Here is an 11,639-nt window from a genome sequence, read left to right as displayed (position 1 = left end):
GTGTGTGTGTGTGTGTGTGTGTGTGTGGTGGGGAGAGGGGAGCGGGCAGCTAGGGCATGTGGTTGGGAGGACGCCCAGTGCCTCGAGGGAATTCCTAGCACTGTGAAATCAAGAGACCAGCACTTCAGACATTAACTTGCACAGGGGTTCCCTGGGGAGCCTGTTAAAAGGCAGTTTCGGATGCAGAAGGTCTGGGACTGGCCAAGACACTGCGTTTCTCACAAGCTCCCAGGTGATGCTGATGCTGCTGGTCCAGGGACCACACTCTGAGTAGCTTGGCATCGCCCTGGGAAGACGCATGCTAAATGAGATGAGATGCGGTTCCTCCTTCATGAGCCCCCATGGGGCCCCAGCGCCCGCCCTGTTTAATATCCTACAGCCCCATATGGGAAACGTCCAAAGCTAACCAGTGAGTGCAGGGAGGGGGTCGGCCGGCAGAGGAAAATCCCGTGGCCATCCTCCGTGCTGCCTGGAGCCCTGGACCAGCGGCTGGAGAGGAGGCTGAACTTCCAGGCTGAGGATCTGTGGCCTCACTGCATCCTCAACTCTGGGGTTAGGACGCCCTGGTGGTGGCTGGGGGCAGCCCCAAGCCCAAAACCCTCAAAGAGAGAACTTTGCAGTTGAGCTGAGGCTCAAAGCTGCCGGAAACCATCCCACAACACGAGGCTTGAGGAAGAACCCAGCCCGCCCTCGGCGGTTTTTTTTTTCAGTCTCGTCCTTCCCATGGGGGCTGGACGCTTCTTTCTGGGTCCTGGATGGAGCCTCTGAAGGCTGGGTGGGAGCAGGCGCCCATGGGGACCTGTTATTCTCTCGTTACAGTAACAATGTACAGCCGGCAGGAAGAAGCAGGTGTGAGGCAGTGTATGCGCTGGTCGGAGCGGGATTCGCAGCTCCTCTCCTCGCTATGTGACTGTAACTTAGTCGCTGCACCTGCCTGGGCCTCATTTTCTTTCCTATAAAATGCAGATTGTGGGCACGTGTGGGCGATTACATGTGGCAGTGCTCACAAGGCACTTAGCCCAGAGAGAGCCCTCAGGACGTGAGGGGGAAGCTGATAGCACAGGGCTCCCGCTTACTGGAGGAGGCGCAGAGGCTGTGTGCCCCTGGAGCCCTCGTGAGTGAACCAACCCCACTGGCCATTGAGGCAGCGTTGCTGGGCTGGTGGCCGGCATGCCTCAGCCCTAGCTGAGAGCAGTGACCTATCCCCACGTGAAGCAGGGCCTGTTCTCATGGCTCAGACACCTTCAACTGAGCCGGTCCAACCAGCCCAGTGGGCTCCTGGGGGCAGGTGAGGAGGAGAGAAAATAAGACCGGAACCAGCATTTGTGGGGTGGTGAACTGCAGGTAGCCTTTCCCAGGCTCTGGGCACAAGGCGTGTGCCCAGTGCGTTGAAAAGGGAGATTGGCTAATAATTGGGAGTGTCCCCGAGCACCGGACAGCCAGCCCTGACTCACGAGCGGCTGCTCCCGCTGGTTTCCGTGTGCTGCCTAAGTCAGGTGGTGTCATTCTTAGGAGTGGGGAGTTTCTTCACCCCTCTGCCTCGGTTTCCCCATCTTTAAGGTGGAGATATGTCCTACTTTATAGGATAATAATGCAATGCTCTTAAAACTACCTGGCACCTTGGGTGTGCATGGAAGGTTACTGCCGTTATTACTTCTTTCAAATTAAGAGCTCACTGTGTCAGGGAGTATGCTAAGTATCTTACGTGTGTTTCTCTCATGCAGTCCTATCATTAACCAGGGGAATACCCGGGTATTCCCACCCTCCCCATTTTACAGGCAAGAACTCGGGGCCCTGAGGCGTGGCTGTGGCTCACCAGGACCCCCTGCCCGGTGGGGGGCAGAGCTTGACCAGCCCCCGGGGGGTGCTTGGCTTCACATCCCCTTGATATGGGCAGTGCTAGTTTTGCGTCCAATTCCCAGATGAGGAAGCTGAGGCTGGGAGTGACAGTAGAAGCCACGACTCCCTGGCCAATGACAGCCAGCGAGGGCTTGGGGTCTCGTGTGCTAACCAACCACAGAGCAGCCACTTGCTTCCTTTCTGTTCCCCGACGGTCCCTCTCAGGCTCCACACGGCCCCTTTGACCTGACCGCACCGCGTCCAGGGGACCTAGACATCCTGTCTGTTTCCTCCTGCGGTCACCTCTGCCTGATGAGTAAGGGGAGGACGGCCAAGCTCGCGCCGTGGGGAGTACACCGTGCGTAGAGAAAAGTGACAGGAGACAGTGAGACGAACTTTCGTAGACCGAACACACCGTGACCCCCACACCCAGGACCTGCTCTGCCCCCAGGGTCCCCCTCACGCTCCCTCCCGGTCACCAGCCCCGAAGACTCAAGCGTCACCCTGACATCGAGCCGCGTCTAAGTGTCGGCACGTTTTGTCCTTCATGTAAATGGAGACTTACTGCAGGCGCTCTCCGTTTTGTTTTGTTGTTTGGTGTTTTTTGTTTTTTTAAATTAGGAAAATATTTTAACAGCTTTATCGAGGTATCATTCATACATTCCACAGTTCACCCATTTAAACTGTAGACTCAGTCTTAGAACATTTCCATCACCCCCAAAAGATATGCCGTGTTTCTTAGCCATCGCCCCCGACCCCGCAGCCCCTGACAGCTGCCAATCTGCTTTCTGACTCTGAAGTTCCCTACGGTGAACACTGCATGGAAACCAAGTCATGTCACGTGTGACCATCTGCCTGGCTTCATTCGCTTCGCGTGGTGTTTTTGAGGTTCACGTACGGTGAAGCGTGTGTCAGGACTGCATCTGTTTCTACGGCTGAGTGATGTTCTCGCTCTGGCCCGCTTTTCCGAGTGTGCCTCCTTTTCAGAACTGGGCTCTCGTGAATCTAAAATGTCAGTGTCTACCGACACCGGCTCTGAGTTTGGCTGGATGCCAACAGCAAGCCAAGTCAGGAGCCCTGGGCAAGAGACAGACAGGAAGCAGCAGAGTGGGCAGAGAACACGGAGGCTGTTCCAGGCCTGGGGCTGGGTCCTCTCTGTAAGGTGGAGGCAGGACAGGAGCCAGCCATGTGTGTGTGTTTCCGTTTGTTTATTTTTTTTCTTTAGATTCCACATATACATGAGATTATATGGTATTCGTCTTCTAGTTTTGAGTTCTGAATCCAGAGAATATCCTGTTCCCCACTTCCCACCCCTGGACATTGTTTGAAGTAGCAGATGTCCTTCTACCTCGCCCCCCGGGTGTGCCTCCCGGTTCCCTGGGATCACTTTACCGGCCTGTGCCCTGGGTGTCTTCCAAGGCCTCTGCCCCTTGAAATCTATGGAGCGGACAAAAAAGGTGAGCAGGAAGCAGATCCTGAGAACAAAGGATGGCCTTATGTGGAAAGGTCAGGGAGGGAAGGGACTTACCTGCCCCTGTTCCAGCAAATCCACAGCCTTGAGAACCCAGTGACACCTGTGCCCAGCGACAGGGCAGCTGTGTTTGATTCACGCTCTCCCAAGTCAGCATCTTTATTTTTTTAACAGCTTTACTGAAATACCATTCACGTGCCCTTCAGCTCACCCATTTAAACGGCTTTTAGTATTTCAGTGGCTTTTAGTATTTTCTGAGTTGCGCATTTAGCCCCACAGTCAATTTTTTAGACATTTTCATCATCCCCAAAAGAACCTCGTACCCTTAGCCATCACTCCCAACCCCCCAGCCCCTGGCGACCACTAATCTACTTTCTGTCTCTATGGGGTTTCCTATTCTGGACATTTCATATAAATGGAATCATACACTATGTGGCTTTTTCTGTCTGGCTTCGTTCGCTTAGCATAACGTTTTCAGGTTTTATCTGTGTTGCACGATGTATCCACATTTCATTCCTTTTTATGGCTGAGTAATATTCCATTATATGGCTAGACTACATTTTATCCAGTTGTCAGTGGACAGACATTTGGGTTGGTTCCACGTGATGGCATTTGTGAACAATGCCGTCACGTTCATGCATATGTTTTTATGTGGACGTGTGTTTTCGTTTCTCCTGGGTACACTCCTGGGAGCGGGATCGCTGGGTCACACGGTAACTCCACATGTCACCCACCGAGGACCTGACAGACTGTTTTCCGAATCTCCAAGCCGGTCGTCTACTGCTTAATGGCTGAAGTAGGGTGTCTCTGCCTGGGGTCTGCGATGGGCCTCAAGTGGCCTTTGACCTTGGAATGGGGTGCATTTTTCTGGAGGTGAATGTCCAGGACGTTTATCGGATTCCCCAAAACATCTTCGAGTCTCCAGATCCTCCCGGCACCTCCAGTCGGAAAGTTAGTGGAGGAGGCAGATGGGTGTGGCGTGTTCCAGTTTCGTCTGTGGACTGTTCTCACGGGGTCTGCTCGGGATAAAAAATACAGCCCAGTGAACGTGTTGTCTGACATCTGCTTCCTTTTCTCCCTCGTCTCCCGGTGCTTCTCTTTCCTGGAACCCAGCAAGGAGAACTTCAACAACGTCCCTGACCTGGAGCTCAACCCAATCCGATCCAAAATCGTCCGTGCCTTCTTTGACAACAGGTGGGTCCTTTTCCTGGAACACCGGACGGCAGGTGACTTTGTCCTTGGGGAAGCATTTTGCCCTTGAAATTTCTCACAGAACCTTGTGTGCACAGAACAGCCCCTCAGTTGATGCGAAGAAGAGGAGGGGGCTGTATTGGGTAGGAACTGTGAGCATAGGTTTGGGTCGTACACATCTGGATTTGTAGCTAAGTGACTTTGGGCAGCTCGCTCAGTCCTGCTAGGTCTCTGTATTAGTTAGCTGTGGCTGCGTAACAAATTACCCCCAAACTTAGCAGTTTAAAACAATGAGTATTATCTCAATGTTTCTGTGGATCAGGATCTGGGTGCAAACTAGCTGGGTTCTCGAGCTCAAGTCAGCTGGAGCTGCAGTCATCTGAAGGCTGCACCAGGGAAGGCTGCCTCCGAGCTCACTCACGTGGCTGTTGGCAGATGGCATCTCAGGGACCTCTCCATAGGGCCACTCACCCATAGCAGCTGCTGACTTCCCCAGGGTGAGAGAGTCGTCCAAATAAGAGGGGGGGAGATAGATGGAAGCCACTGTCTCTTTGCAGCCTCATCTCACAAGGGGTAGCCCATCTCTTCTGCTGTATTCTTCTCATTAGAAGTGCGTCATTAGGTCACTCCACACTTAGAAAGGGGTCTGAGCCAGGGGCCTGAATACAGGAGGCAGCGATCATCGGGGGCTGTCTGGGAGGCTGCCTCAGTTTCCTTTTCTATAAAACAGGTAATAATCGCCTCCGCCTCGCGGCATTGCCGAGAAGGGATGCTGCGATGATGCGTGCTAAAGCACTAGGTTAGCTACCGTTGCGCTCATCACCCTGGCGTACAGACAGAGAAACTGAGGCACAGAGAGGTGGCACACCTTGGCCGGCGTCCCAGAGCTGAGGCTCAGACCAGAGCTCAAATGTGTGGTTGGAGTCGAAAGACTCACACGACCAGATGGAGACTCGCTGAGTCTGAGGCTGTCGGGCGGCGGGCCTGACTCCATCGCCGCAGAGATCGCTGGCACACACGGGCCATGGGGAGGAGGGGGGAGGAAGGGAACCGACTGTGGGGCCATAGGCGGGTGAGGTCTTCCCCGACCCGTTTCAAGCGATGTAACCCTGAACTGCTCAACTCTGGCTGTGCCAAGGATTTGGGGCCAGAGCAAGACTCCGAGTCCCCCTGAGCCTCATCTGTTCATGGGGTGGGGGACATGGTCCTCAGGCTGCCCCGGAAAATACAGAGGCCCTCCTCCAGGTCCTGTAGGGGTAAGAACTGAGGAGAGAGTGACCAAGAGTTAGCAAGGCAAAGCAGTGAGAGAAGGTGTTCCAGAACAGAGCAGCACGTGCAAAGGCCCAGTGGCACAGGGAATGTAGCTAGTATGAGTGGCAGAGAGGAGACCTGGCTGGAGCATGGTGGGAGGTGTGGGGGAGGGCAGGGCTACACCATGCAAGCCCTAGACCTGCAGGGGACTTCAGCCCAGCAGCAGTGGCGGAGGGGGCACTGGTGAGCTTTAAGGTGGGGTATGGCGCGTGAACCAGGTTTGCATTTTGCAGAGGTCACCTGGCTGCCACTGTATTGTAGGAGACAGAGGCGGGAGGGAGGAGGGGTGTGTACCGCAGTTTCCCAGGTTGGAGGCAGGGCTGCTGGGTGGAGGTGGAGAGCAGTGAGCGGCTTTGAGACACCTAAGGAGGCTGGATCTGGAGGTGGAGGTGAGAGAGCCAGTACCCCAGGAATCGTCACAGCAAACTGTCACGTTTGCCAAAGGCGGACGCGACGAAGTCACACAGCGGCGAAGGTTAGAGTAGCATTCGGCGGTCCCTACCCTCACCTCCTTCTCAATCCTGGTTCTGCCTGAGGAAGCCTCTTTGGTGGGCAGTGAGCCAGAGCAGGAGGGGAGGGAGCGGGGTGCCAGGGCGGGAGGTGGGCCCTGACGTGGAGCCGACACAGGCTGTTGGGGACGAGAGTCGGAGGCATCACAGGAAGATGGTTAGGAGCGACGAGAGCCTAGAGGGTGCCTGACGTGAGACGGGTGTGTGTGCGTGCACATGTGTACATGCCTGAGCGCGTGTGTGTGCACATGTGTATCCAGAAGCCCCCCTTGCAGACCTGGTCAGCTGTGACCAGGCCTCAGAGTCCCAGCCTTGTGTGGGGTAAAGCTGGTGGGGAGGCGTCTCCCCCAGTCCTGGGTAAACCGAGGCGAGGGGAGGACGATGGCCCTAGCACCCTCGAACCCCGCCTCTCCTCTGGGCCGAGGCCTTGGCCGGCCTGCACTTGGGCCCTTGCTGCCTCTGCGGGGTGGTGGGTGGGTGGGGGGCGGTAGGTGTGGTTTGACTGGAGAAGGGCAGGAGGCAACTTCAGGGGCGGACGAGGAACGTTCTGTACCTTCATCGGAGGTGGGTTTACATCTGTTCCAACTTACAATGTGTGCCTTTTATTATATGTAATTCCTAGGAAAAAAAACACAAAACAACAACAAACCGACCTGGTGTTACTTGGCTCTCAGTTGTCACCCGCGGGAGCCGTGTTTTCAGCCCTGGGGAAGGGATCCAGGTGTCCGCTGGGTGGCTCCCCACAAGCACTGCTCCGCGGAGGAGACGGGGTGTGGGAAAGGGGCTGGAGCTGAAACCGCCCTCTGGCTTTGGGGCAGCATCCGGGAGGCAGTACAGACCCCCTGCTTTCTTGGAGGCTCTGAAGTTAGGACAGCCGTGGGAAGGCTGGCTACCTGAAGGATGGAGGAAGGGACGTCACTCAGCGGAGGAATGTTGAGTGCCCAGAGGGTGGACACTGAAACAAGCCTGCAGGGCCCCCGAGGAGGGGTGGCAAGGGCTAGGCAGTGGGGCCTGGGAGACCAGGCGGGGGTTACCCTAGAGCTGGGGGCCTCCAAGGGCGTCAAGCACAGGAGAGCAGGGTCCGATTTGCATTTTGCAAAGTACAGTCTGGCTCCCATGGAGTACAGGGGTGGAGGGTGCCCCTGGGGTGGAGGAGGCTGGACCAGGCCTTGGTGGGGGGTGCCAGGAAAGAAGGGGACCATCCCAGAGAAGACACGAAGAGGATGTGGGGAGTGGAGGAGACTTGGGTCTGCAGCAAAGGCCGCTTGTGAGGTACCACCTGGAGGGAACTGCCATCGGACAGTGACCGGGGAAGGGGAGGAGGTGTGCAGGGCAGGGAGGGTGTGGTGTGAGCCTCCCCCGTGGCCCCTGGGGCCTCAGCCGTGGCAGCTGCTTAGAGAACGTGGGTGTGGAGAAAAGAAGGTATCAGGTGACTCGACAGGCAGCCTGGAGGTCACTGAGGAGGGTAGATGAAGGAAAGGCCCCCCAGACCCGGAATACCCTGGACACTGCAGCCAAGGGCCTGCACCCCCGTACATCCTTCACAGCTGGTCCTTTGAGCTCTGACGAGGAGATGAGGGAGCACTTTAGGGTCACCAAAGCCGGGACTTTCTTGTCAAGAAATACCAGCATCAGCCTTGCTTCCCAAGACCCTTCGGGAACAGGACAGTAACAGGCGCGGGGCTCGGAGGACAGTTTGAGCAGAGTCTGTCTCCACCTCCAGGAGCTCCGCTCCTTACAGGATCATCGGGAAGTTAAGCAAGGGAAATGTCACTGTGAATCAGCATCTTTGCCATAAGAATGAGAGCTGCCCTGTTCTAGAGCTGGATTGCAGATCCGGATGTAGCCCCCATTCTTCCGTCCACCGACCGTGGCCTTGGGGGCCCCACTGTGGAAATGAGGGCAGAGAGCAGGTGGGTCTGGCTCCAAGTGCCAGGTCTGGGTTCTGCAGCGTCTGCACTCTCGTCACCTTTAGAGACCATGGTGTTGTCCCCTGTGGACCTCCCAGGGACCCCACTCCCCAAATCGGGTCCTGATGGCAAAGCAGCCTGGGTCACGACCTTCTCTGAGAAGGACACGTGGCCTGCCTTCCTGGGCTGATCACATTTTCCCCGAAGCTAATCTTAATTCCTCCTGCCTCAGCCCAAACCACGTGGGAAGGACACGTGAGCCGACCACAGCGCCTCTGAGGAACCCGATAATTCCAGGGGCTATTTTTATGCCCTGAAAATTTGGTCTGTGCCCCTGACCTGAGAGCAGGAACGTCGAGAATCTGTTGGGAGGAGCTGCGGGGAGCTTTATAAGATAGAAGGTTTAAGGGGAGATGGAGAAACACACTCGAAGACTGGACTTCCTGAGTCTGAGGGAGCATCTCGTCTCCTCTCTCAGATTTGGAGTTCCATGATCCACCTTCCCTATTCCAGGCTTGGGATCCACCTCTTTCTGGAAAAAATCTCCTGGAATGGAAAATTGGGACTGGGAAAATCTGGAAACTGTGAAGTGTGGTGCATACTTAAGAGACAGTTGGTATCTGGAAAAGAGTAGATGGACCCTAACGAGAGAACCACAAACATGTTCCTTTAAACCGAGGTAGTTGTGACCCGGGTGGGACCCAAGTGCATTTTAAGCACTAACCCTTAACTGTTAGTCATCCCGGGCCGGCTGGAGAGCTGCCCCTTTGCAAGGGCGCACAGTGAGGGCGGGGAACCCTCAGCCTGTCAGCCCGATGGCAGCCTGCTCCGGCAGCCATCAGACTGTCATGGTTTAAGTCAGTTACTGATGAGCCTTTGGCGGCAGCAGGTCGGGAGCCGGTGTTTGCTTGGTCGGGGTCGTCTCTAAGCTGTTGTCTCAACAACTGTACTTTTGTGCCGGGACCCGCCCTGGGTGGCTCTCATGCACATTGGCTGAGCACCTGCCGTGTGCCAGGCACTGTGCTGGGCACAGGGCAGACCCAGCATTGCATATGCTCCCTGGGTCCCGCCCGGAGCACCACCCTCTCTGGCCCCTTCAGAAAAACCCGTCGATAGAGACAACCTCAAACCTGCCCATATTTGTTAAAAAACCTGAACTCGTTGGTGAACTTTGCACTTTGGTAGTAAACACGATTCAGAGCTGCTTGCGGCTGATCGCTGCCCTAGAGTTTCAAACAGCTGATAGAGAGCAGGAGTCAGCAAGCTTTTTCCATCAAAGGGCCAGCGGATAATTATTTTAAGGCTTTGTGAGCCTTGTGGTCTCAGGGTCTCTCGTAAGTGCTCAACCCAGCTTTTGTAGCATGAAAGCAGCCACACGTGATATGTCAATGAATAGGCACGGCCATGTGCCGTTAAAGTTACGGACACCGAAATCTGAATTTCATGTCATTTTCACTTGTTGGAAATGCTATTATTCTTTTGGAGTTTTTACCCCACCCCCAAACATTTTTTCGACCATTTAAAAATGTAAAAAACAGGTGGCTGGTGGGATGTTTGCCCACCCCCATCTAAAGGAAAGAGTCAAGGGTCTCGGAGAGTCACTGCATTCCTCAGTGCCTGGGTTTCCCCTGGTACGAGTGCCCACCTCTGCGGGCCCCCACGAGCAGGTAATTGGGAAATGGAACCCAAGGCTCGAACAGCCATCGTGGGCTGCGTGCCCCAAAGGGCCGAGCTCTCTGAGCTGTTGGTAGTGAAATGACAAGATCCAGTTAATTCATTTCCAACACTTCTCACCGCTCCCAAAGGAACCTTCGCAAGGGGCCCAGCGGCCTGGCCGACGAGATCGACTTCGAGGACTTCCTGACCATCATGGCCTACTTCCGGCCCATCGACACCGCCATGGACGAAGAGCAGGTGCAGCTGTGCCGGAAGGAGAAGCTGAGATGTGCGTGCCCCCCAATCCTTACTCTGCAGCAGGCGGGCGGGGCGAGCACGAGAGGGGAGGGTCAGGTTGGGGAGCGCAGGCCCCCCTCCCTCGGGAGGTCGGTCCCGATTCCAGCACCCGCAGAGGACACTGCTGGTGTCTCTCTCCCGCTAAGGTGCCCCGTGGCGGCAGCCTCACAAGCACCCCTCGGCGGTTGGTGGTTTTCTGGAGACAGAAGGGAGTTGTAGGTCATGTGAGAAGAACAAGGCCTTTGGTTCAAACAGACCTGGGTTCCAGTCCGGTCCCTTCTGCTAAGCGGCTTTGTGACCTTGAATGGGAATGTGGGGCTGCCGGCTGTGAACCGTGGCTGGCTCTGAGGCTTGATGAGATGGCACAGGCAGCGTCCTTGGTGCACAGGAGCTGGCCCCTGAAAGCTTGTTTCCTCCCTCGCCCACGAGCCGCCGCGGTGCGCGGGTTTGCGGGATGGCCGCCGCGGGTCTCGGGTGACCTGCTCCATGCTGCCGCGCGCACTTGGCTGTGATCCAGGCCAGCCAGCAGCACAGGGACCCAGGGTGCCTGGTGTCACATCTCCCTTCCCCGTGGACTTTCTCATGGCTCCTGACATCCCTCTCGACCTCCCCCTGAGGCAGACCGGTCAGCAGGAAAACGGAAACACAGGCTGGGCTGTGTTTAGCTCTGGACTGGGTGAGGGCTGGTGGGAACTGCCCTGGCTGGGTGTCCCGAGGCTGTCCTGTGGGCTCCAGACCAAGGCAGGGCCAGATCAGGGGTTGTGGGGGTCATGGAATCAGACAGACTCGGGTCCAATCCCCTGGCTTGTCCTCACTTCACAGGGTGGCTGTGGGCAAACGCCGTGGCTCCTATGAGCTTCGCTAGCCCCGTCTGAGACATGGGCTCAGGGCAGCCCATTGGAAGATGAGAGGGAAGCATGTCTGCGGCACTTTGCACAGTGCAGGGGCTCTGGTCAGTGCTGGACAAATGCCAGCGCAGGGGACTTCGTGAGCTTGAGGGCGTGGAGAGGTTGCCTCCCTTCACATCCCTTCACATCGGCCTCCATTAGCTGTGGGGTGCTGAGCGATAGCAGCAAAGGAACAAAGTGGATGTCACCCAGAGTGGAATGACCAGAGGAGGTGCTGACGGCCCTCATGCCCGTTAGGGGAAGCTCAGAGCAGCTGGGTTCTGGGATGTAGGCAGTGGGGCCCAGGGCCTGCCACAGGGCCAAGGTGCTGGCCACCCCGGGCTCCATCAGGACAGTGCTGTGACATAACACTGGGTTGGCTTCACGTCAACGGTGCCATCACGTCATCCACACTCACAGCGTGCCAGGCGGTCTTGGGCCCTAACCCCCCAGCCGTCACCCACGGATACCTTGCTCTACCACGTGGGGGATGTGTCATCATCCCATTGTATAGACGAGGAAACCGAAGCTCCGAGAAGCGAGGCTCTTGCCCGAGGTCACCCTCCTG

General features: G+C 56.3%; 1 protein-coding gene across 1 annotated transcript in view; it reads left to right on the top strand.

Annotated features, from left to right (window-relative positions):
* Positions 1–11,639, top strand: part of TESC (tescalcin) — a 45,657-nt gene that overhangs the window by 27,996 nt on the left and 6,022 nt on the right. The window contains exons 3-4 of the mRNA XM_039868154.1: positions 4,424–4,504; positions 10,037–10,208. Of these exons, the coding sequence (XP_039724088.1) occupies positions 4,424–4,504; positions 10,037–10,208 (253 nt within the window). The remainder of the gene's footprint in view (positions 1–4,423; positions 4,505–10,036; positions 10,209–11,639) is intronic.

Source organism: Pteropus medius, unplaced genomic scaffold, assembly GCF_902729225.1.
Source record: "Pteropus medius unplaced genomic scaffold, Ma_sr-lr_union100, whole genome shotgun sequence".
Lineage (NCBI taxonomy): Eukaryota > Metazoa > Chordata > Mammalia > Chiroptera > Pteropodidae > Pteropus > Pteropus medius.
The sequence above is the reverse complement of the archived record's forward strand: the minus strand, read 5'-3'. Positions and strand labels throughout refer to the sequence as shown.